This window comes from Crocuta crocuta, unplaced genomic scaffold, assembly GCF_008692635.1.
Source record: "Crocuta crocuta isolate KB4526 unplaced genomic scaffold, BGI_CrCroc_1.0 scaffold306, whole genome shotgun sequence".
NCBI classification, from domain to species: Eukaryota; Metazoa; Chordata; class Mammalia; order Carnivora; family Hyaenidae; genus Crocuta; species Crocuta crocuta.
This window is the reverse complement of record NW_027529630.1, coordinates 2,378,073-2,404,382: the sequence shown is the minus strand read 5'-3', so window position 1 is coordinate 2,404,382 and position 26,310 is coordinate 2,378,073. Positions and strand designations below refer to the sequence as shown.

Below are 26,310 nucleotides of genomic sequence, written 5' to 3'. Positions count from 1 at the left end.
GATGCAGGGCTCGAACTCATGAACCACAGGATCACAACCTGAGCTGAGACTCAACCAACTGAGCCAAGACTCAACCAACTGAGCCACCAAGGTACCCCTTAATTCAAAATGTTTTAAAAACACTGTGCTGCTGGGGCGCCTGGGTGGCTCAGTTTGTTAAGCGTTTGACTTCGACTTAGGTCATGATCTCACAGTTCGTGAGTTCAAGCCCTGCGTCAGGCTCTGTGCTGACAGCTAGCTTAGAGCCTGGAGCCTGTTTCAGATTCTGTATCTCCCTTTCTCTCTGACCCTCCCCTGCTCACGCTGTCTCTCTCAGAAATAAATAAAAACATAAAAAAATAAAAATAAAAACACTATGCTGACCAAACAAAAGAATATGTGAGCCAGATGTGGTCTATAAGTCAACTCCAGGTCAGACTGTTTTCTGAGAACGTTTGTTTTAATGTATATGTTTTAATGTATATGTGAATAATAATTGTCTACTGGACAGCTGGAAGATAAAAAAATTCATGCCATAATCCTGTTAGTGGAGAGATTTTGAAGCAAACGACATCTGAAACATCCATTTGTATTTGTCTTGCCCTGTTCAGTGGGGTGAGTGGAAAGAACCAGGTCTCATCAGGACTGTGATAAATGGTAGCCCTGAGGCTGTAGAGTCACAAAGAGCCCTTAACCCAGCTGTGGGAGGTGCTCTATAATATTGCCTCATCTACCATCCCTCCTCACCATGGACTCTACTGTGATGTCAGGCTCAACTCCATCGTGCTCTTAAGACCATAAGGCCAGTGCTCATGCCATTTCTTCCATGTGTTCTGTGTGGAAAGCTCTCCCTCCCTTCCCTGCTTGGCAAACTCCTACTCATCATTCAAGGTTTATCCCTGTCCCAGATCTTTCCCCACTTCCTTTGGCAGAGAGAATACCTCTCCTCAGAGCTCCCACTGTACCATGTTCCTCACTTAACCTCACCTCATTGAATCACTGGTGTTTGTTTATGTCTCCCTCTAAGTTGGTGTCTCTGGGGACATGGCTGGGGCAGACACCTGATGTTTTTGCCACTTATCCATCCTACTTCTAAACGAATAGTGCCCTAAACGTTCCTTGGGACACCACTCCATCCCTGTTGTAAGCCCTGTTGTTTTAGACCATCTTTTCCAGATCACCATAGATTATGGATTACCACAGGACCCACTTTGGGATAATGTTTAGTCCCAGGACTTTTATTCATACTGTTAGAGGAAGAAAAGCTCTCTTGGCTAGACTTGAACCCAGAAGGGCATTTGGTCCTGGGCTGCTTAATATCACTGAAGCCTTTGAAGGAGACAGCCCTTCTGTCTGTAAAGACAGAAAGATGAAAACAGTCTAATGGACACTGAATTTCTGCAGTTTCTGAACTTCTTGGTTATATGACCCAATACTTTACTTCTTCAGCTTAAATCAGTTTGAGCAAGGGGTCTCTGTCATTTGCAGCCTCAAAAGGTCTGATGCAAGATGGTTGTTTCCTTCCCTGATGACCTGCTCTCTGAGACCAACTCATTGATTTAGCTCTAGAAGGATAGGAGTCTACTGGAAAAGACCTCAACACCCCTGGACTTTCAGCAGACAGGGCACAGCCTGGATCACTCATCAGATGCCAGAGACCCAGCCTCTCTTTCTGGGCCCTCAGGGATGTCCAACTTCAACCCACCACCTTATATGGGAAAAGCAAGACCCAGACAGGTTAAGTGAGTTGCCCCAAATTGCTCAGCTTAGATGCGGTCTCCAATTCTACTTGCCCTCATAATCCACACACTTCTCATTATACCAAAGAAGGCACTCAGTATGCTGAGTCACTGAGATGTTCTAGAGAGACAAGTACCCTGGGTGGGGGTGGGGCGGGGGGCAGGAGGGTGTGGACAAAAAAGTCAGAGCCAGGTCTAGAGCCAACCAGATCTTTATTAGTCTCTGCAGCAGGGCCACTGGAGCCCAAACCTACAAGGGAATTTAGTGGGCTACTCTGGCTACTGGGCAGGAATGTTAGCATTTCTATTAGGACAGGGTGGGAGAGGAAATTGGAAGGGAGCCAAATCAAGAGATTGCTGGGCCACCTACAGGAGGCACATGTGGGGCTTCCCACTGGATCAGGCCCTAGAAGTGAACACTGCCATCTCCCCCAGAGTGAAGGAAGAGACAAAGCCTAAGATGGTGACAACCACAGTTATGGACAGAAGGCCAAGTTCCTGGGGACCAGGAATGCATTTTCTGATGGAGCTGCCATCCTAGGGCTGGAGGTCCTGAACAGAGCTCATCTGTCCCCCAGGGGACCCCAGGTTCAACTCAGTTGCTGCCCCAGGCACCCTAACATGGGAAACAAGTGTTTTCTGAGCACTGAAGGAACAAGGGACCTAGGAAGCTGATAGTGGGAAGGATGGGGTTAATCTCATAAAGTGTTTTGGATTTGAGTATGTGTTAGTATTAACAGGCAATATATTCATTATAGGCGCAGTCATGAAACTTCCCTCAAAAAAATCTCACATCTCCCCTTTACCCAGCAAGCTCTTTAGCCTGGAGGGCCATCATGATCTTATCCCAGTCCCCACCCTTGCCTAAATGAACTCTTAATTCTTTGGACATGCCCATGATGTTCACTGCTCTGCACTCTTGTAACAGCCCTACTCCTAGCCTACCTTCTTCTGTTCTTTACCCTCACGTGTCAAAGGATTGAGAACTCTGCCTTGTCGAGGGTTTGTTTACTTCTGTTTTTCCCAGCAATCCTGGAGGTGCTGGAGGAAAAAACCTGACTCCTCTGTCTCCAGCACCTGGGAACTTTTAAGTCACATGAGTTGTTTTTTGTGTCTTGGTGTATTGGAGGGAAACATGTCAATATGTGTCTATTAACAAAAGTCTGGGGTGTCTGGCAGTAGATCTAAGGATTTCGAGCTATGTTTGTGCCTGGGATGATAGCTTCTTCCAATGCAAGGGGTGAGTGGGGGAGTGGGATGGATGATTCAAGTACGGAGGGACTAATGGAGGAGCCAAAGTACGGCAAGGCTTAGATCGTGGAGGGTGGGGCCAAGGAGGAAAAGAGATCTATTGGTCTATGCGCAAGGTCCACTCTCCCAGTCCCAGGGCTCAGAACCAGCAGGGCGACCACATGAGCGAGCCAAGCGCGGCACCTGTGGCGGCCCCCGCGAGCATGCCCATGGCCAGTGGAGCGCCCGCACTGTAGCAGGGATTCTCCCGCACTACGACGTGCGTCACGCCAGGGCCTGCGGAGGAGAGAGCGGTAAGGGCCTTCAGAGTAGGGAGCAGAGAGATCTTCACTCCTCTCCTCCCAACTAGACTCATGCCCAACCCAGGGTAAGGGGCTGAGCCCACTCTTCTGCACCTCAGTCGGAGAAACTAAGGCCTTGTTGTGGAAAGGACTTGCGCTCCTTCTCCAGGGCTTAAAGGGCTTGGATCTGCTGGGGCCATGAGGCTAGACTGGAACAGCGAGGAAACCAGGATCTCTAAGAACCTCCAGGCCACAGCAGAGGATGCGCTGTTCCAACCTCCAGCCTCTGGGGCTGAAAGAGGCGGCCATTCCCGCGTTAGCCACCAGGGGTCGCAAGCAGCTCAGAAACGGGTATTGCTGGTCAGCCAGCCCGGAGAAGTGAGGTCAGCTCTAGAGTGTGGAGGTACACTGGTTCAAAAGGTATCCCGGGATGGGAAGGGCCCAGCGGTGGGTCCCGCCCGGAAAAATCTGTGGTCCTCACAAGAGTGAGTTCTGTCCTGGCTACCGGACCTTGAGAGGGGCCTGGTGCTGGATACGGGCAGGGGGAGGGCCAGACTGGAGACTTACCTGCGTAGGGAGGTCCGTAGTAGCTGCGTACATACGTGGCTTCGTGCGCATTGGGGGTTACCACCTCATAGTAGTCCTGGTATGGGCTGTAGACACGCACCTGGGGAGCCCCGTTGGATTACTGCCCAGAAACTCCATGGACCAGGTTTGGTCCCCTACCTACCACACCCCGCTTAGGTTCTTCTGGGCTACAAAGCCACATTTTCAAGGTTAGAAATGGATTTCCAGGAACCAGCAACCTCCTGGAGAAAGGCCCTGCCTCCCTGCATGGTCCACGGTCCTTGTCGTCTAAAACTATAGCCCCTACATCCAGATCCCATTTTCCCACCCTAGCCTCCTACCTAGAACTCCCTTGATCAAAAATCCTCCATGGTGGGGGACCTGGGTGTCACAGTTGTTTAAGTGTGGGACCCTTGATTTCTGCACAGGTCATGATCTCATGATTTGTGAGCTCAAGCCCCTAGCTGCATCAGGCTCTGCGCTGTCAGCCTGGGAGAATCTCTCTCTCTCTCTCTCTCTCTCTCTCTCTCTCTCTCCACACCTCCCCTTCTCATGTGCTCTCTCAAAATAAACAAACATTAAAAAATATATTTTTTCAAATTCTCCATGGCTCCCAACTTCCCTACGTAATCTACTATTTGCTAGCTGCTCTCTAACGGTCCCATTCGGAGAAATCCAATGGATTTCTCTACTCTCCTAGTCATGGGGTGGGGCACCTGGCCAACCCCCAGGCCCAGAAGTAAAAGCAGGTTGGGGAGGAAGGAAAAGAAAGGAGGGGATGGATGGAAAGTAACTAAAGACTTATCGAGTATCCACCATGTACCAGGTCCTGAGGGAGGTGTTCATATGTATTACTTCCTCTAGTCCTTACTGCAGGCATTGTTATCTCCACATTACCACAGAACCGGGGATGGGGGGCTCAGAGAAGAATGGTCATTGTTCTCTCTCTGAGGGAGGAAAGCAGTCTCTCCTTTAGAATCAACCCCTCAAAGCCTAACTCCAGGAAGCCCGTTTGGTTTCAGAAAGAATCCTTTCTTCTAAGTTCTCTATGGACTGTCTTTCCTCCTGGCCTTTCCTGCCTGCACTCCAAATGTAAGCTACTTATAAGCATGCACTCTGATTAATTCTGTTACATGCAGGGTCTAGTGAATAGCAAAACCAATAAAATATGCGGAATTAAATGGAAACTCCTAATCCACACCCTTCATTTCACCTATGGGGGAATAGACCTAAAGAGGGAGCAAGATCCCCCTTCTCTCCTGGCTCCTTCTTCTTAGCTCCCTTCCACTCTACATCTCTCTCAAACTAGGTGTCACCCCTGAATGGTCCAACTCCGTTTAGAAATCAGGTGTCTTAAACTCCACCTATCTCAAAGTGATTTCATCACCTTTCTATCTCCCGAACCTGCTCTTCCACAATTGCTTTTCTCTAAATGCCACCACCATGCACTCAAACTAAGGCATCAGGTTGGCACTCTTATCTTCACACACTTGTCTTCCATATCACTCCAGCCTCCAGGTCTCATGATTTTATCTTCTAACTATGCTCTTCTGTCCATCCTTTTGGCCAGTGCCAAGAGAATAAGCCATTGGTTTTGGCAACTTGGAAATTGTGGATGACCTTGAAAAAAACATTTTTCAGAGGAATAGTTGGGGTAAGAATCTAGACTATGGAGAGTTGAAGAATGGAAGAGAGATGAGGGATGGAATCAACATGTCATGACATCTCTTTCAGGAAATTTGATTGTACAAGGGGTTTCTCTAAGTATACCTTGTGATTTCAAATCTCTAGGCCATTTCTCTTTAAAAAATTTTTTTGTTAACATTTATTTATTTTTGAAAGAGAGAGAAACAGAGGGCAATCAGGGGAGAGGCAGAGAGAGTGGGAGACAGAATCTGAAGCAGGCTCCAGGCTCTGAGCTATCAGCACAGAGCCCGATGCGGGGCTCAAACTCACAAACCATGAGATCATGACCTGAGCCGAAGCTGGACGCTCAACCTACTGAGCTACCCAGACACCCTTCCATGCCATTTCTCTTTGATGAGAATGCCTTTCTCCCCATTTTTAATTCAGACTGAGCCCAAATATCACTCTCCCTGAACCTCAGGTTCTGTTGGGGTCCCATATGGGGTCCCCTAGCCCTTAGACTCTCCTTATCACAGCACCAGTCACTCTGCAGTTTCATTGTTTGTATCCCTGTGAGTGTGTGTCTCTCCTATCAGACTTGGAGACACCCCACCAAGGGGGTCTAATCAGGCCTCATTGGAACATGATAGGTGCCTAATGATTTGAATTTACCTCAAGCAAGTCAAATACAGAATCGGACTGGAACTAAGGTCACCCAGTTCTAAGTCCAGCCTCAACTTAGGGACAGCGACCAGTTCCAGCATTACCAGGGTAATGCTAGAGGCTCACACAAACAATGCTCAGTCTCAGGTGATTTCCTCACTGTGCTCTTCCCTAAAAATGATTCAGTAGAACTTTCTGGTGGTGGGTAGCCAGGATCTGAGCTCCATGCCTGGAAAGGTCTAGAGAGATCCAAGCACTCAGACCCCCAATTTTATTTGTAGAGACTTTAAGGTCTAGAGCCTGTACTTGCACAGCAGCTGCACAGTGAACCAGGGGCCTCACCAGGCCTTAGAGAGAATGGAAAATACCAACTCATGCCCCTTGGTGGCTCCTATTTCTACCCTCCAGGTCTGGGAGCCCCAGAGGTAAACTCATGTGGGTCACCTGGCAACAGAGCAGAGGATCCCCCAGGGACCTCATGGACAGAACCTAAGGGCTTGATCCCTGATCCTCTCCCTCTCTGCAAGCCCAGCCCCTTTTGCAAGTGCAGGGTCAGCCTATCAGAAGGTCACAAATAGAACCCTTCCCTCAGAAAAGCTGTTGTAACTTAGGTTCATAGCTTTTTTTTTTTTTTTAATGTTTGTTTTAATTTTTTTTTTTTAATTTCTGAAAGAGAGAGAGACAGCATGAGCAGGGGAGGGTCAGAGAGAGAGGCAGACACAGAATCTGAAGCAGGCTCCAGGCTCTGAGCTCCAGGGTCCAGGCACCCCTGGTTCATAGCTTTTTAAACCCCATTTTTAGGCATCCCAACTTTAAACAAACTTTATCCTTGGGGCACCTGGGTGGCTCAGTCAGTTAAGCGTCTGACTTTGGCTCAGGTCATGATCTCACTGCTTGTGCATTCAAGTCCCATGTCTGGCTCTGTGCTGACAGCTCAGAGCCTGGAGCCTGCTTTGGATTCTGTGTGTGCCTCTCTTTCTTCCCCTCCCCCACTTTCTCTCTCTCTCTCTCTGAAAAATAAACAAACAAACAAAATCTTTAAACAAACTTACATCCTCATTGGGGCTGGGAGGGCGGGGGTGTCTCAGAATGGCTGGGATGGGAATCCTAGTACTGCCACTGATGAATCAAGTGACCCAGCCAAGTTATGTAGCTTCTCTGAGCTTCAGTTGTTTTTTTTTTTTTTTTTATGTTTTTTAATTTATTTCTGAGAGCGAGCGAGCAGGGGAGGGTTAGAGAGAGAGGGAGATACAGAATCTGATCTGAAACAGGTTCTGAGCTGGCTGTCAGCACAGAGCCCGACACGGGGCTTGAACCCACAAACTGTGAGATCATGACCTGAGCCAAAGTCGGACACTTAACCGACTGAGCCACCCAGGTGCCCCAGAGCTTCAGTTTTTACATCTGTAAATGGGGACAGTCTTTCCTACAATGCCTACTCCCAAGGCACAGTGAGAATCCAGCAGAGCCATGTCTATGCACCTGGACCTAGGTAGACCTAGCACTTCTGGGTTCAGTGGTTCTGCACATCAGAATTACGTGAATAACTTTTTTTTTTTTAAACCACAGACCTCCAAAGCCCCATTCCAAGGCCTACAAAATTAAAGCATCTAGAGGTATGATCTGAACGTTTGGATTTTTTTTTTAAAGTCCCGAAGTGATTCTAACTCACAGCCACAATAAGCACCATTATGCTAGAAAAGGAGTTCACAGTTGACTATAAAACCACTGGCACTGGAAGACAGGCCCCCACTTCACCCACCCCATGCTCTGCTGAGCACTGGGAACAGAGAAAGGATTCATCCCCCAATCCTGCTTTCCAGAAATTCTGGGATAGGGGGAAGGGAGACGGTTGTGAACTAAATTATGATACGCAGTAGTGATGCCATTAACAGGTTTTTCCACTCCTCCTTCCTCCCTTTAGTCTTTCACTCATTCGCTTATTCAGTGAACACTGCCTGAGGCCCACTTGTGTCCCAGCAGCATGCACCAGGAAGAAGAAGGGTCAAAACAGATTGTCCCTATCACTGAGCACTCACTGAGCACCTGCTGTATACCCAGAACTGAGCCAGGCTCTACAGGGGAAGAGCTGATCAGACCCATCTTTGCCTTGAAGGAAGTCCCAGGTCTCAAGGGAGAATAGAGACCGGAATAAAGGGACTTGAAACCAGGCCTAATAAGACGATATTAAGGACTAGCGCAGCAGGCTGCGAAAGGAGTGGTGATACCTGGAGGTCTGGGAAGTCCTCCCTGAGGAGATGGTAGCCTTTGAAGTGGCTCTTAGAGGCTAAGCATCAGTTTGTCAGAAGAATAAGGAAACAAAGAGTCTTCACAGCAGAGACAATGGCATGTGCAAAGCCAGGGAAGAGGTCTGGTGCAGCTGGGAAGCTGGAGGAGCAGCTAGAGCACAGGGGATGAGGGGATGTGGTAGGTGAGATTGGCTCAGGCCGTATCCTGAGGGCCTTGAGAATGGGACTGTTGTTGGTGTTCTGTGGGCGACAGGGAGCCATGGAATGTTTGTGAGCAGAGAAGGGATGGGCTGGGTCCAGTTTTGGAGGCACATCTTTGTGGCCAGAATGGAGGCAGGGAGGGCTGAGCCAGCACTTACCCAGATCCGCCTCTCAACCTTACAGGGGCTCCACGAGCGGGTCACACACCTGACCTTGGGGCAAACCCGGCGGCTCCTGAGAGGGACGGTGGCTCCAGCTGGGGCCTGCTCAAGCCACAGAAACCCAAGAAGGGAGAGGGAGGAGGTGTCAGTGGCCCTCTACATCTGGAAAAACTCAGAGCTTTTAACAGGCCCAACCAGAGCCTGCCAGCTGGGCAGGGGAAAGAGTGGTCCTCTTCCTCCTGGGCTCATGGTAATACAGAGAGGCACAGAGTGGGTGGTGACTTGGCCAAAATTACACAGAGAAGGATCAGTAGTGTCCCTCCAGAATTAGCCCACCTTCACTGGTTTTAGGCTGCAGAGGCTCCCAGTCTCCAGGAAGGACAGAACAACTCTGATCTACCCTCCCACCCACTTGCCCCCCGTTCATTGGCCTCCCAGCCTTGCCCCTGGCTGTGACCCTGGCCCTATGTTCCCTGGAAGAGCCTCCATCCAGAGTGGGGTATAAATCTGCAGGACATGGAGGGATAAATCTGCAGGACATGTTCTGTATGTAGGCACAGAACAGAGAGAAGCCACGGACACAGCCATGAACATTCAGAGACAGGCAGACACTGGTACAAAGACTGAAGCAAAAACACATTTGAGCAAGCCCTGGGATCATACGGCTATGTGTGAAGGGGGACAGTGGGAGGGGGAGTAGAGGGTCAGAGCAGAGACTGTGGTAAGCAGAGCAGCAGGAAGGTGTACAGGCAGAGGAGGGACAAGGCAGCTTCATAGAGTCACAGAGTGCAGAACAGAACGGTCAGCCCTCACCTCCTTCTGCCTCTTTTGGGTGGGACTCATTTGCTCTGCATATGGAGAATTTGGGGCTCAGAGCCAGGTTAGCCAACAGGGGTGTCTCCACCCTGCAGACCACTGCTCCAGCCTCCTCACTTCTGGCTTTTTCTAATCCAGCCTCCATCCAGAAGCCTGAATCTGCTCCCCAAAGTCTGGCCACAGTCCCTCCTTCTTAATGCCCTTTATTGCTCCCCACAATGCTCCTCAGAGGTCATTTCCCCCATTTCTTTCCCTCCATGCATTATCCTCCAGCCAGGACAGACTCTTGGCACTTACACACACACACACACACACACACACACACACGCACACACACACATACGTGCACATCTCACCCCCCCACCTCTGCTCTTGCAGTTCTTTCTACAGGTAATGTCCTTCCCTCCAAATCTCACTGAGCTAGGTTCCAATAAAGGCTCTTCCACAGATTTAAGATGATGAGGCTTTGGACAAGTCACTTTCCCCTCTGAACCTCAGCTTCCCTATCTGTAAAATGGAACCAAAAGTATCAGCCCTACCAGAGCTGTTGGAAGATTAAATGATACAACCAATGGCAGGAACTGAGCACAATGCTCACCCCTCAGCAGGTGCATGTCTAAGAGGGGTTCTAAATGCAGTCCAGTCTTCTCTGTTACTTCCCAGCAGATTCTATCTAGGTGAGACTGGGCTCCATTGTGCCACAGAGAGAAGGAGCAAGCATACAATGTGGAGTCAGGCAGATGGGGTCAAGGCCAAGCTGGGTTATCACTGAGCTGGGGCTTTGGGCAGCTCCTCAAACCCACACCTCCATCAATCACTAGGTTCTGTTGACTCTACCTCCTAAATATGTCTTATCCTCATCAGCTTAGGCCATCAGCAAGGCCGTAGACCAGGCCTCCAGCCAGTCACCAGGACTCTGTCCCAGCCTTCCAACTGGTCTCCTGGTATCCATTCTTACCCTCTACAGTCCAGTCCCTACCATCCAGACTATATTTCAAAAACACAAATCTGTTCTGATGTGTTCATCTCATCCCACTAATTAAAAGCTTTCCATGACTTCCTGGTGTTCTTAGCAGAAACCAACATCCTTAATACATCCCATAATGCCTGGCCCTGCCAACCCTCCTTCTCCCTTGCTCTCCCTCCCTAAGCTCCAGCTGCCCCAGCCTTCATTCTGTTCTTGAACTTGCTAAGTCTTACCCTTTCTCAGGGCCTTTGCACATGCAGTTCCTCTGCCTGGAAAGCTGTTTCCTCTACTCTACCCCATCCCTTCTACACAGTCTATTTCTGTTTATCCTTCAGGTCTCATCTTTAGCCTTGTCTGAACTGCCACCTGGATCAGGCCACCAAGATGGTCACACATTGAATGCACAGTGCACATCTCTGTCAAAGCAGTTACCACCATTGCAATAGAATCATTAACTGTGATTAGTTGCTTCCTCACACCTGGCTGCCCACTAGATTGAATCCAGGAAAACAGGGCCCACACCTCTTTACTTAGTTCACCTCTGATCCCTGCCCTTCGGCAGAGTGCCTGAACATAATAGGAATTCAGTAAATATTTGTTGTGTGGATGAATGAAGCTCAATCTTATCATCTGCAGAGAGGTGACAATAATCCCAGCCTCACAGGACTGTTGCCAAGAGTAGCTGGAACTACACCTGCTTCACATCTAGCGCATAATAGTTGCTCGATAAAAGACAATTCCTTTGCCCCAGCTTACATGCCACCCCCTTCTTTCTCTCTCTTCTCCAAAAACCAGCTGTCTGTCTTCTGACCTCTTCCACTTGGACTCAGCATCTGAGTCCACACAAGCCTATTCACTCACATTTATGGGATTGAGAATTCCTGGCAGGTGGAGACCGAGTCTGAGTCACCCATGATTCCATGGCAGGAAGGGGTAGGGAGGGAAAATGAGGGAATGGGGGCTCACCGGGGTAGAATTCGCCTCCAGCAGCGCCGTCTTCCACGCTCTGCAAAGCAAACCCACCAGACCATGAGGAGGGAGTTTGGGAGATTGGGCCCCTACCTGTTAGATTTGCATACTCAACATAGCCTCAGCCCCAGTCTCCTGTTAAGGTGGGAGGTCCCCTTGACCCCCTTAGGCAGACAAAGCCCCCCTCTCCCACCCCAGTCACATGGGCGGAGCCCTCATTCGAGCTGGAGCCTCCTAATTCATTTTTAATCCACAGTCTTCCCCTCTACCAGTTTCCATGTCTAGACACTAGACAGCTGGGCTTGGGTGGTCTCTCGAGGGCCTTCAGATTCCGGCATGCTTGGGCTGGTTCTCTAGCTGCAGCTCACCTCCACACCCCAACCTACACACACACAGTTCCCCAACACTCTGACCCCAGAGCCCCGTGAGGGCCCAGTGGACACCAGACAATCGGGCCTTTGTTGGTTGCCATGGCACCTGGCTGGGGTGGACAAGGCGGCTCTGTGCTTTGTCGGCCCAGCGCTCAGCTTCCCCCACTCCCACACACCCCATCTCTTTCACTCTCCTACAATGCAAAGGCCTACTGACATTCGGCCCTGAGGGTAGGAAGGGAAAGAATGTGAATAAGCAGACACACCCGGCCTCACAGTGTGGATCTGCACTGGACGTTCGCATGTCCCTGCAACACTGTGGGCTGCCTCTGTGAGGCGGGCAGGGTCTCTGCCTCAGATCAGAGGCCACCCACCAAGGTGTCTTCTCAGGAGGCAGTGGGAAGGGGGTCCTTTATGGATGCCACAGGGCTGTCTGTTCCTTCATATCACCCCCAAGTGAGGGCTCATCTCAGAGCCTGCTAAATACACGACTCCATATGATCAAGGACCACACACCTGAGGCAGGTGCGCCCACTCCTCCCTCAACAGTCCCGAGTTCCACCATGATGTGAGGACTTTCCTGGGAATCACACCAAACGCCATGAGCCATTCAGATCCACTCTGCCCAGCCCCCGCCCTGTGGACTAATCTTTGTCCCCCCCTTCCTATCCTTTGGGACTCAGAAAGCCCAGGGAGGAGGACGCATCTGGTTATGTTCCCCAAGATCTGGCCCTATCCTCTCCTGAGAGGACTCACATGGCATCATCCTTGGTCTCTGCGCACAGATGCAAGCGGGAGCCCTCCCGGAGGTTCACAGTCAGCAGGCCATCTCGGCTCCGGCCCTCTGGGGGCTGCACATCTAGAGGCAGACACACACGTATGGGGTTTCTATGAGGCACAGGCCCCCAGTAAGCCAGAAACAAGAACAGGGACTGACCTCCAGGTCCTGTTTATTGGCCATTGCCAACCTCCTCTGATCTCAAACCCTTTCTCTGGGATTCTGCTTTACTCTTCAGAGCCTTTCAACCTTTCCACATTGCCTATTGCCATAGTTAGAGACATCTGTCAATTACCCTGTTATAACTGTGGCCTGAGCTCTGGTTGAGGAGATTTGCTGTGTGACTCTGGGCCAGTCACTTAACCTCTCTGATCCTCCTTATCTCTTTTCATCTTTTTCCAGTTCCTAGCACCCACAGGGCAGGAAATGTGTCTGACTCGCCTCTGTGATCCCAGCATGGGACCCAGGCCCAGCACAGGGTAGGAACTCAATAAGGAACTGATTTCTTATTTCACACCCACATGAGTTGGAGTTGATAGAGACACAGAAGCAATGTCTGTGGAAGCCCTCTGAAGCTGGCAAGAGCCTAATGCAGATAACATTAGACAGACACAGTGGGAGGGCCATGGACCTAGTCACAGTGCCAGAGGGAAAAGGGCTTCTCACCATGGCACTCTTGGCCGATCTTTATGTTGCGGACATTGAACTGGATGAGCACACGGTCCTCCTCATCCTGCGCAGTCTCGTCATGGTAGTAGCCCAGAGTCCCATCCAGCCACAAGGCAAACCAGTTTCTTTTCCAGCGGCGGAGGATGGAGCCTGTGCAGTAGTCCACAGTTGCTAGGAAGGCTGATTTCAGAGCCTGCTAGGGGGCAGGAACCCTGGGCAGGCTCCCAGAATCCCCTCACTCCCAACCCCAGTGTTATAACCATCCCTTTCTTGTTTATCTGCGCCCTGAGATGATAGGACCTCTTTCTGCCTTGTTCACCCAGTGCCTCCCATTGGGCCTAACACATAGCAGAGACTCCATAAATGTGCTGAATGGTAGATGAATGACCAGATTCCTTCCTTGGGGACTTCCAAGGCCAAGCCCCAGGTTTCTTCAAGGGCAAAGACCTCTTCCTGCCCTGAGCCTCCATCTTATCTCTTATCTCTGATTTGTGTGACAGTTGTTTCTGTAGTGTCTGCCTCTTCTACCAGACTGGGGTGTCCACAGCTCCCCCCTCCCTGGACCTGGCACCCAGCAGGACCTGGGCTCAATGTTTGCTGAACTGAGAATGGGTCATGGGGTGTTATAGAGCTCCTAACCCAGGGCAGCTCTTCTTCAGATAATGATTCTGGTCATTGGTGGGTCTGGAAACCTGAGCCCTACCTTCAGCATCTTATGACTGAAAATCTTAACAGAAAGGGCAAAGCATAAAGGAGTCTCTTATGGTTTTATAGATCCCAAAGCACAGAGGTGTTTTCATATTATTCCGAGGTTTGTTCCATGGCCGGCCCTGGGCTAGTGCTATGGATACGCAGAGCATCAAACCCATTCCCTGCCATTGAGGAGCTCACAGTCTAGGGTCAGTATGGAGTGGGGAAGTGGTAAGACCCACAGGTGAAGGCAGTTATTTTATAGGGGGGGGGGTCCATGCTATAGCAGGTATGTATGAAGCATTGGAAATGGTGTAGGGAGCCTCTAACCCAGCTTGGTGCTACAGCAGAGGCTGGAGTGGTTAGAGGAAAAGTCAGAGAAGGCTCCTCCCAGAAAGGGACATTTTCCAAGCAGTCAGGAGTAGGAAGGACATTCCAAGCAGAGAAAAGAGTATGGACAAAGGAGGAGAGGATAAAAAGGGTCTTGTTTCTTAGGAGAATGGTTCACTGTGGCACACCTAACAGGCCACTTCCTTCACTCCTGTCCCTGACAAGGTACAGAACGGACAAGGATTTGGTCCAGGATCACTCACTCTGTCTCCACAGCCAGCCGCCCCTCACGAGGGCCATCTCTTCAAAAGGACTTTCCAGGGCGGAGTCAGGTGGAACCTGTCGGAGGATCCACAGGACACACAGGCCTCATCAGCAGCTCCAGGGCAGCTCCTCAGAGAGAAGCCCCCAGCCCTGCCCTCCCTGGTCCTCCCTGGGGAAGCCACCGAGGAAACATTTAAGGGAGTGTTAGTAAACAAACAAGGGCAAGCCTGCTGGCCTCCTCCTTCTCTGCTCTAGAAAGATAATGGGAGCACTGTCCTCGCGGGGTCAGCAGGGCAGCCACCCATTGTGTGGGGGTGGGGGGTGGTCAGGAGCCTGGATTCCAATCTCAGCTCCATAACCTTCACCATGTCTCTTGAGGAACAGTTAACAATGTTGGAAACCCTAGAATGTTGAAATGCTGGCAGCACCAAATATTAAATCATGGCAATGAATGAGAAACTTTCATGATAAGAAAAACCTCCCTAGAATCTGAACCTCACCTGAGCCGTTTACAAAGTGTGTAAAATAATAGTTCAATAGCATCTATTATTGACTGAGCATTATGTACCGAGTACACTTCTCAGTGCTTTCGTCTATTATCTCATTAAAGCCTCATGAAAATCCTTTTTACTCCCAGAAAACAGGCCTGGAGAAGTTCCATCACTTGCGCAGATCCCCTTGATTAGTAAACAGTGGAGCCAGCACTCACACACAGCAGTCCCAGCTTTTAACCATTACAACAGTAGGAGCTTTTAAAACTGTCAACAGCCAGGTCATACCCCATAACAATTAAATCAGAAGGGCTGGGGCTGGGGGGCAAGCATTGATAGTTTTTAAAGATCCCAGGTGATTCTAATGTGCAGCCAAGTTTTGAAACCACTGCAAGTACTATATACTACGTCACCTTGTCCCCACGGTAACTCTATTGGATGGGTAGAATCTTTACTCCTATTTTACAGACGGACATACTGAGGGACAGCAAACGACTTGTGCATGTAGGTGATGGAGCTTGGACTGGATTCCAGATTCCCTCTGTTCCTGAGGGCGACTTACTTGCGAGTAGGTGCCTCTGCTCCTCCCCCACTTGCTTACACCTGTTGCTGCGTAGCAAGAGCTGGAACACCTGAGCTGGAAGGCCTGGCTTTGTCCCTACTTCTCCTGCCGCTCCCTCCCCTCTCCAAGCCCTACACTGGTCAGACAAGAGAGTCAGGTGCAAACTCCCTCTCCGGCCTCCCCTTGATGCACCCACCTGTCTACACCTGCGGCGGATGCTGCTGCCAAAACGGCCGCTACTTGATGCTGCTGTTACCCAACCCGCTGCGCCTGCGCTTTGTGTATCCCAGAGCGCCTGGGGCATTTCAATGCCCGACTGCCCCTGGGCCCCGCCCCCTGGGCCCCGCCCCACCTCCTGGGAGGGGAAGGAGCGGGGAGAGATGCGCGATCAGAAGGCATTCTGGGACTTGTAGTCTGAAGCCTTAGAGCTGGATTGCACAAGGCGTCTCCTGAGTGGTAACCCTGTGTTGACCTGTGTTGACTTGTGTTGACCTGTGTTGCTCACACAGGTGAGCAGATGCACCTGCAATTTATTTTCCCAAGACATTTGTGCACTCATTTATCATGAAATACATTTCCTAAGAATCATTAACTCATTCTCTAGAAAAAAGTAAGGTAGTAAGGAGGAGCCAATTTCCTAGTTTTGTCACGTTTTTCGATATTCGGTTTGTGTCTGGCACTGAACTGAATGCTAGTGGAGGGCACAAAGGAACATCTGACAAGGCCTTTCCTCCTTCCTGCCCCAGCTTCCAGTCCGGTGGGGTAGACTAAATGGAGACACAGGTAGAGGACAGGGTATGATTTAGCAATGGGAGAAAAAGTCTGACTTTGCCCAGAGGTTCAGGAAGGCCTCCCAAGAAGGCTAAACAGGGTTTTTGAAGTATGAGTAGGAATTTCCCAGGGGTAGACCTAAGAGAATCATATGAGCACTGATCAGAAAGTTCAAAAGATGGGGCGCCTGGGTGGCTCAGTCAGTTAAATGTCCAACTTCAGCTCAGCTCATGATCTCACAGTTCATGGGTTTGAGCCTCGTGTCAGGCTCTCTTGAGCTCAGAGCCTGGAGACTGCTTCAGATTCTGTGTCTTCCTCTCATTCTGCCCCTCCTCAGCTCGTTCTCGGTTTCTGTCTCTCAAAAATTAATAAACGTTAAAAAGAAGAAGAAGAAGAAGAAGAAGAAGAAGAAGAAGAAGAAGAAGAAGAAGAAGAAGAAGAAGAAGGGGAAGGGGAAGAAGAAGAAGAAAGTCCAAAAGAGTATGCAGTATTTCAGTGTGTTTGGAAAGTACAGTGCAGGGGTGGGGAGGGCATGGGGAGTGGAAAGGGATGAAGCTGCAGGGTTTGCAAGGATATAACATGAAGCCTTGGATGACAGGCTCAAGACTTACTTGGGTATTATGACATAGTGACTGGAGTTTTGGGGGTGGGGGTTTCAAGATGAAGAGTTGGTGGTTTGATTCGTGGGTAGGAAAGCTGTCTCTAGGGCGTAGTGGAAATGACTGGAGAAGGCCCAACTGGAGAAAGAATACTGTTTCTGTATCTACAACCTACGCTCCCCTTCCAGGATCATTTCCTTGAATAGCTCAACCCCACAAACCCCCAACTAAGAGCAGATACAGGATGTCATTCAGAGAACAAGGACTGTCAGGGCCTGGAGGGCTCTTTGTCCCAAACCCTGTTTTAGAGGGGGCACCCACCCTGCCCTGGGTCCTTCTTCCTGTCCCAGAGACCTGTTCCTTACCGGGGCTGCAGGACTCATGGTTCTTGGGCCGCCAGCGCAGCATTTCCCAGAAGGCTCTTGCAGGGGGGCATTTTCCTGAGCTTCTTAAGACATAAGGGGATCAGGAAGATGCTACCAAGTGGGAACCGGAAGGGGGAGGCGAGAGGAGGCATACAGACTCTAGAGAAAATCGTCCTGCCTCTCCAGTCACTCCTCAACTTCCCAGACTGATCTCGGTTGCTGACTTTCATTCAGTTCATTGGATAACTGATCATCTGTGATTCGAGTGTGGTGTTGGCCTGGTATCTCTGAGATTGCCGAAGCGGGGGTAGGGGGGCCGGGCCTCCTCCCACGGTCGGGGCGTGGCTAAATCTGCTTTCTCCAGCCTGGCTGCACCTTGCCTTCACCCCGGTCCTGGCTGCACAGCCTGGCTCTTTAAGCTTCCCTCTCGCTTTGAGTTTCTGTAATCCTGACCTTGAGCCACCCCGGCGCTTCGCCCCTTCGTGCCGTGCGTGCCTTGTTGAAGGATTCGCCACGGCCAATCCTATTAGCAGCTGAGCTCTCCGTGCAACCCCAGGAACCAGCTTTACCAAACTACAGTGCCTTTTTGACCCCGGAACGTCCCACCCCTGCCTTCTCCTCGCTAAATATCCACCTCACCGTGCAAGGAAGGAAGGGAGAGAGTAAGGGAGGGAAGACAGACGGTAAGAAGGGGAAGGAAGGAAGGAAGGGAGGGAGGAAGGAAGGAAAGAAGGAAGGGAGGGAGGGAGGAAGGAAAGAAAGAAGGAGGGAAGGAAGGAAGGAAGAAAAGAAAGAAAGAAAGAAAGAAAGAATGGGTGGAACTGGCCTCGGGAAATCTAAACCTAAATTCTGCCCCTCTCCGCAACTCTTCCTGCTCCCCTCTGTGAAGGGCTATTTGGTGTCCTTCATAGAGGAGTCAGGGAAAAGGCCCACAGCTCCTAGATTACATTCTCTGGATTTAGCAACTGTATGAAAAGGGAAGATTTTCCTGCAACAGTGTGGAATTAAGGGGGATGACTCCCCCCCCACCCCCAAGAAGGGTCGCCATGACAAGAAAAAAGGGAATGGTGAGGGGCAAACTAAAAACCGCGGATCCCCGTACAGAATCTAAATGCAGCCCCATCTGGCATATGTCTCTAAAATGTTGGTCAGTGACTCTTTGAGAACCTGATAACGGGTGTAGACTCTGCCCAGGGGAAAAATGTACACACATGTCACATTTTGCATGTAATTCCTGGAAGTTCATAGACCCCCCCCCAAAGCCATGATGATTACTGCTGACGTTGTTTTTAATTTCCAGAGCTGGTTAGACTGTTGGAAAGAGTGTAGGTGGATAGGTGAGAGATGCTGCTCAGAAGTCTTGGCTTTGAGAGACTGTTAAATCAACTGAAATGTACTGAAGCCAACAAGCTAACAAGCAACTTTCAGGTTTCTCTTGTAAGTGTGGTGCATAGAACCATTGGCAGAGAACAAGTATTTGGCTATTTCAAATATCTCTAGTGGAGGAACAGCTCATATAATATATTGTTTAGAGAATAGTGAACTAGCGTATCAAATTAAAAGTTACCACTTATAGTTTCTAGAGAGTATAATGCGAATAACATGCTAGCTCTATTTTAAAATCCTGAAATTTATTTTAAGGTGCTATTTGATTGAAAGTAAAAACCAGTTATGTAGAAGGTTTTTCATAATAATCTAGTGACATATACCGTAAAATTCAGTCTTTTAAAGTATACAGTTCAGTGTTCTAATATATTCAGACTTGTGCAACCATCATCACTAAATAATTTCAGGACATTTTCATCACCTCAAAGAGAAATTGTGTACCCTTTAGTGATCATTCCTTTCCCGCCACCCCCTGGCAATGACCACTACCTACCTGGTCTCTATGGACTTGCCTATTCTGGACATTTTGTTTGAGTGGAATCATGCAATATGTGGCCTTTTATAATGGAATTTTTTCACTTAACATGATGTTTTCAAGGTTCATCCATGTTGTGGCATCTATCTGTACTTCATTTCTTTTTTTTTTTTTTTTTTAAAGTTCATGTATTTATTTTGAGAGAGAGAGAACATGCACATAGGGAAGGGGCATAAAGAATCCCAAGTAGTCTCCGTGCTGTCAGCACAGAGCCCTATGTGGAGCTCAATCTCGTGAACTGGGAGATCATGACCTGAACTGAAATCAAGAGTCAGACGCTTAACCGATTGAACCACCCAGGCATTGCAGAGTACTTCATTCCTTTTTATTGGCAAATACTATTCCATTGTATGGATATGCCATATTTTATTTATCCATCAGTTGATGGACATTTGGCTGGTTTCCACTTTTTTTTTTTTTTTGAGACAGAGAGAGACAGAGCATGAGCAGGGGAGGGACAGAGAGAGAGGGAGACACAGAATCTGAAGCAGACTCCAGGCTCTGAGCTATTAGCACAGAGCCTGATGAGGGGTTTGAACCCACGAGCCACTAGATCATGACCTGAGCCGAAGTCCAACACTTAACCGATTGAGCCACCCAGGCACCCCTGCTGGTTTCCCATTCTTTAGCTATTATAAATAATGCTGCTGTGAACATTTGTGTGAGAACTTTTGTGTGGATATATGTTTTTATTTCTTTTGGGTGTGATATTGCTGGGTCATATGGTAACTCTATGTTTAACATTTTGTGGAACTATCAACCTGTTTTCCAAAGTGGCTACACCACTTTACATTCCCACTAGCAGCATATGAGAGTTCCAATTTTTCCACATCCTCACCAACCTTGTCATTGTCCATCTTTTTTATTATAGCTGTCCTAAGTAGATGAAAACTATTATCTTGTTGTGGTCTTGATTTGCATTTCCTTAATAGCCAATGATGTTGAGCATCTTTGCATGTGCTTATTTGTACATCTTTTTTCAGAGAATGTATATTCTAATCTTTTGTCCATTTTTAATTGGATTATTTGTTTTTATTATTGGTTGTAAAAAGTTTTTTAAACTAAAAAATAATAGATAATTCAAAAACAATTTTGAAGAAAATTAGGTGAAATGGTATAGGGCCCTTCTTGTGTTTCAGGAGTTTGAGTAGAAGGGTTATGGACCAGAAGGTGACATACTTTCATTTCCTGGATGCGAGTGTCCAGAGAAAAACCCAGCCCATGAGGGAGTATAAGGAGCACAACTTGGTGGAAAGCCATGGGTTTGGGGTGGGGTTGGGGAGACCAGTATCCAGGCTTCCTGGGACAAAGGTAATTAATTTTATGTGTCAACCCGGCTAGGCTATAGTACCGAGGTTTTCGATCAAAAGCTAATCCAGGTGTTGCTGTGAAGGTATTTTGTAGATGCAGTTAACCTCTATAATCAGTTGACTTTATGTAAAGGGGATTATCCTCAATAATCATCCAATTAATTGAAGGGCCTTAAGAACAAAACAGAGATTTTCCTGAGGAAGAAGACTGCATAATCAGTCTATGGACTATAGTCTCAGTCCCTGCCTGAGAGTTTTTAGCCTGCTGGCCTGCCTTACAGATGTCAGCCTTGCCAGCCCACACAGTCACATAAGCCAATCCCTTGAGATAACTCTTTATATATCCATATGTAGCCTACTGGTTTTTCTCCAGAGAGAGCCCTCACTGATACAGGTAGGAAGTAGATGTCTTGTCGTGAACTTCCCATTTGAATCTATTGTAAACACCAGATTTGTCTGACAGGAGGGGAACTGAGACCCTCCCTTCTCAGAGGAAAAGCACTCCATACCCAGAGATGGGGGGCAGTGCACCTGCTCCCTGAAAAGCGCTCCATTTGGATCATCATCTAGAAGCTCAAGTTTAATTATTGTTACCATTGTTCTTTGTTATATGTTTGCAATCTCTTGTCTTGAGATGAAAAGTTTCCTTTCAGCCTCCTGTGCTCTTGTCCAATGATCATGACCTTTTAGTTCAAGGGAAATAATTTTAGTTCAAGAGAATAAAAGGATAAATGATGCTTTCCAGCTCTTCTTCAAGGTCTTTGACTTGCACTCTGAAGGTCTTCAGCTCTTCATTTGCATACTCATCCTGTCATTTGCTTCAGCACTTCCTCCTCTTGCTCCAAGTGATAATCTTCCTGAACTGATAATTCGAAAGACTCCATTTCTTTCTCATGATAAAGTCTGGTCATTTCATCTCCTCTCCCCTGAACATTTTGATTTGCACTTTTTTAGTGGAGGTTTGCTCAACCTGGAGACTTTTTGAAAAAATTTTATTAAAAAAATTTTTTCATGTTTATTTATTTTTGAGAGAGAGAGAGAGACAGAGTGTGAATGGGGGAGGGGCAGAGAGAGAGGGAGACATAGAATTGGAAGCAGGTTCCAGGCTCTGAGCTGTCAGTACAGAACCTGACATGGTGCTCGACCCCACAAACTGAGATTATGACCTGAGCCAAAGTCAGACGCTCAGCCAACTGAGCCACCCAGGTGCCCCTCAACCTGAAACCTTTTAAGACGATCTGTCATGTTTGTTTTTCTGTTTCCTTCTTTAGCAATGTTGATGTAGAATTGATGTCTTTCTCTATCTTGGATGTTTAAATGCACACTTGACTTTTCAACATCAGTCAGTATCCTCCTGGCTCTTCTTGTCTGGTCACAAATACTGTCTCCACCTCCTGATTCTGACTTAGTACCTATGTTGTCTTCCCCAAGGGAAGCTGTCAGGTCTTTCATCTTTAGCCAACATTCCTCCAGAAACTTGATCTGACTCTTCACACATGCTGTGGAGTTCCGTATGAAGGTCCTAAACAAAAGGTGCTTTTGTTGCCTGTATGGCTTTAAATTTGCTTTTGCTTTTTCCACTTGTATAGATTTGGTTTCTTTTTATAGATTTTTTTCATTTTTTTCCCACTTTTTTATTTATTTGAGAGAGAGAGAGAGTGCATGAGCAGGGGAGAGGGGCAGAGAGAGAATGCCAAGCAGGCTCCATGCTCAGTGCAGAGCACAGTGCAGGGCTCCATCCCATAACCTTGGGATCATGACCTGAGCCAAAATCTAGAGTCAGACATTCAACTGACTGAGCCACCCAGACACCCCATGGATTTGTTTTTTTGTGGATTTTGGATCTTTCTCATTAAAAAAAAAAAAAGAGATTGGTTTATCTTGATCTAAATATTGAGGATTTTCTTTTCCTGGCTGGTTTGCTATTAAGCAGAAGATGGACCAAATCACGGGGTTTCATATATTGGGGTGTCAGTCACTTCTGGCTTTTATCTTCTTTCATTTCAGGGTGAAACTGACAGGAGCTTTCATTTTATGAGAACTATGCTGAATTGTTAATGGTATGTTCCTTGACTCTTGGTACAGAAAAAAAATTTTTTTTCATTGACTGAAAAATTCTGCCTAAAACCAAGAGAACTGTTAACATACATACCATCACTGCACACATAACTCTCTCCCATTGACTCTGGGAGAGTGAGACTGGTCTCATGTGGTCAGGCACTTCTGCATAGAACTCTGCGGCATCTCCCAGCTTGCCAACAGCACGACTCAAAGCAAGACGAAGCCCCTCCATGGCACCCAGGCTGCACAGAGTGCCCTGCTGTCACCAAGTCCCACTGTGCCATATTGTGGAGAACACTGAGCAAGGTTCCTCCCAGAACCAAACCTGTCTGGCAGTTGGGCACACCAGAGTGAGAGGGTCAAGGGACAACAGCCCTGTGTCAGATACACGGATACCCTCAACCTTATCCAGGGCTCCTTCTTTTATCTACTTGAACCTTTCTTGCTGTGGCCCCGGGAGGACTCCTACTACTCTCTGTGCACACTGCTCCCTCTGCCTGAAAGCATTCCCTCTTGCTGCCCACAATCCTGTAGTCACTGGCCTAATCATCCCTGTGTCCCCAGTTCCCAGTGCAGGGCCTGGAACAGAATAGGTGCTCAGTGCTCCACACATGTTCATGGAGAGAATGAATGAGTGAAGGGATGAAAGAGAGACAAAGCCATCATTTGTTCTCCGCAGATTTACATGCAACTCTCACTGTGTTGCCTCAGCAGATGGTTCTCTTAGGAGAGCTTAAAACTCCTTTCAGAACCAAGTGCCAGGTGGTGGAGAGAAGAGGAGGAGGTGGCAGCCCTGCCCTGGGCTCCCTATTGTCTCCAGTCCCACTAGGAGACTTTGAAAGGTTAGCTAACCTCTCTGAGTGTCCTTTCCTCATCTGTAAGTGGGGAGAGCAAAGCTTGCCTCCTGCCACGTTGTGAGGATTAACACAAGGGTGGATAGAAAGCCTGGCAAGTAAGGGGTTCAAAACATTATAGTGAACTTTTTGATTCCATTATCAAAGTATTTAGCAACTCCTTCCATTCATCAAATATTCAGTTCTTTCACCCAGGTTTAGCAAGAGCCTTATGATAAAATAGCTTATAAACTTAAGAAAAAAGACATAAAACTCTCTTTACTGTTATGATTGTAAACTGAGTAAACATAAGAGAATCTAGTAAAAACTACTAGAAGTAATAAGTGAATTGGACAAGGTGACAGCAAATAAGATAAACATAAAAAGAAAAAAGAAAAAATTTTTAAGAACTTTTTATGTTGAGGGACACTTGGCTGACTCAGTCAGAAGAGGATGCAACTCTTGATCTTGGGGTTGTGAATTTGAGCCTCAAGTTGGGTATACAGAGTATTTTAAAAAATAAAATCTTAATACAAACAAAAAAAGAAAACTTTATGTTGAGATATAAAAAGCAGCAGCAAATTTTGGGCTCCCCTTTCCTCCCATGCCTCACCCTCCAGAAGCTTAGCGCCCCCTCCTGGTTGGTTGAGAAGTTCCTCACCCCCTTTACACATTTGCCCTTGAGGTGGATGGGGAGGCTAGTTCATCTGGATTTTCCAGCTGGTTCTCTGTGGGAGCGCCCACTGCCCAAAGCTGCTCTCTTGTACTTGGATGCAAAGGTGTCAGTCTTTTCTTTTACTCTTTGAGTGAGGACTCACAAACAAAATTGGGAGGAAAACTAATCTAGAGCAACCAAAGCTATGAAATACTTCAGAATACACTTAAGAAAAGTATAGAACCTATAAACAGAAAACCATAAAATTATACTAAAAGATATAAAATGAGATTTGAATGAATGAAAAGACATGCCATGTTCTTGGACAAGAAGGTAGAAATTGATAAAAGTGTCAATTCTCCAAAATTACTCTGTACATTTAATTTAATTCCAGCTGGAACGCTAGCAAATTTCTTTCCTTTCCCCTCCTCCTCATCCTCTTTCTCTTTCTTCTTTCCCCTGCTGTACCTCCCTCTGCCCCTCCAACATCCCCTCCCCACTTCCCTTCATCTTCCCCGTCTCCTTCTCCTTTTTATTCTTCTTTCAGAGTTAACAAAGGAAGTATGAAAAATGAGAACAGAGGAGGAGCCTTGCTCTCCAGAAAACACAATTGGCTAGAAAGCCAATGTACTCAGAACACTGATTACTAGCTTACCCCCCAAATTCTCTCTTCTTCTCTTCCTTAGAACCCTAGATTTACATTGGGACACATAGCCACTTGGAAATAAGACCACCACTCTCAGTATATCTTCCAGCTTATTATGGCCACGTGAGTAAGTTCTGGCAAATGAGATATGAGAAGTGTGTTGTGCAACTTTAGGAAATGTCCTTTGAGGGAGGGACATCTCTTTCTTCATCCCTTTCACCTTCTGTTGGTTGAAAGGCAGCCATATGGCTGGAACTTGAGCCATCATCTTGGACCATGAGAGTAAAGCCATATGTTAAGGATGGTGGAATAGGAGAAAAAGAGCCTGGGTCCCTGAAACTGTGGAAGGTCAATCTAGCTCTAGATTACTTATCTCCGGACTAAATCTACATGAGAGAGAAATTTTTATTTAGTTTAAGCTACTATCGCATTAATTTTTCTGTCATAGGTAACCTATTTCTAATTAATGTTGAATTGGGTATCTAGAAATAGAGCACTGCAAGTAACAAAACCGAGGTGCTTAATTAACGAGTGCGTTGGGTTGCAGGTGGCAAGGACTCAGGCATTGCAGACCGAAAAGCTTGTGACTCTGGTTATATAGTAGTAAAACATTTGATCCAAAAATTGTGTGTTAGTTGCCTATCATTGTGTGGCAAACCATCCCAGAACTAGAAGGGTTTAAACAGCGAGCATTTTACTACTTCTCACAATTCTGTGTCTTGGGGGGTGGGGGTGATGGTTCCAACTGGGTGGTTCTTCTGCTGGTCTCACAGGAGTCTTTGATGAGCCACATGCCAGCTGGGGAGGGAATATCCAAGATGCCTTCATTTGCATGTGTGTGCGTGTGGGATGGCTGGAAGGGCTGTGACCTCTTTCTCCTTGTGACTTAGCTTGGTCTTCTTTACATGGCAGCTGGAACCCAAGTAGGCAAAAGTGAAAGCTGTCAGATTTTCTTAAGGTCTTAAAGTTAGTCACAGGACCAGCCCAGATTTAAAGGGAGGGTCCTACACAGGTAGTGAATACTGGAAGAGGTAGTTCACTGGGGTGTAAGCTTCAGATACTAGCTACTCCACCTTGAAAGGCAGATCATAGGCTACCTGAGGTTGCAGCAATGCAGTGTAATAATGTAGAAAGGTAGGGACATTTAGAATGTTGGTGCTTTCCAGCTCTTTCTTGCTACTCCCAGCAAAATTCTACTGGAGAGAAATAAACTCAAACTAGAGCTAGCTACTCTGTACAGCTTTACTAAGGGAGGAACTCTTTGGAGGAACTCTTTGCTCTTGCCTATAATCTGGGTTGACCAAGAATCCTTTAATTTTGAGTTTTGTAGAGTTTAAAAAACTAATTGCTTCTGCATTGAAGCACTTAGGAGGGTTAACTGCAAAGTGGCAGCTTTAGGAGGAGATAAGACAAGTACCCTCCTCAGAAAAGCAGAGACCCTGCTGGCGAGGAAGGTATTGTTCAGATGGTATAAAGAGAGCCATCATCCAGTTGGAGGAATGGCTGATAAGGAAAAGATCAGAGC

At 47.7% G+C, this 26,310-nt stretch overlaps 1 protein-coding gene across 5 annotated transcripts; it reads right to left on the bottom strand.

Moving 5' to 3' along the window:
* Positions 1 to 1,914: 1,914 nt before the first annotated feature.
* PLEKHB1 (pleckstrin homology domain containing B1) lies at positions 1,915 to 15,880 on the bottom strand. Of its 5 annotated transcripts, none has more exons than XM_077762248.1 (8): positions 15,821 to 15,880; positions 14,571 to 14,646; positions 13,285 to 13,467; positions 12,597 to 12,699; positions 11,467 to 11,506; positions 8,715 to 8,819; positions 3,818 to 3,917; positions 1,915 to 3,245 (listed from the first exon to the last, which is right to left on the bottom strand). In XM_077762248.1, exons 2-8 carry the CDS (start codon positions 14,605 to 14,607, stop codon positions 3,109 to 3,111), a joined length of 705 nt encoding a protein of 234 aa, XP_077618374.1. In that variant the 5' UTR covers positions 14,608 to 14,646; positions 15,821 to 15,880; the 3' UTR covers positions 1,915 to 3,108. The 5 variants fall into 5 exon arrangements, with proteins under 5 accessions (XP_077618374.1, XP_077618376.1, XP_077618375.1 ...); XM_077762250.1 differs by having other exon boundaries at positions 13,285 to 13,437; XM_077762249.1 differs by lacking the exon at positions 15,821 to 15,880 and adding an exon at positions 15,625 to 15,802.
* Positions 15,881 to 26,310: the final 10,430 nt, after the last annotated feature.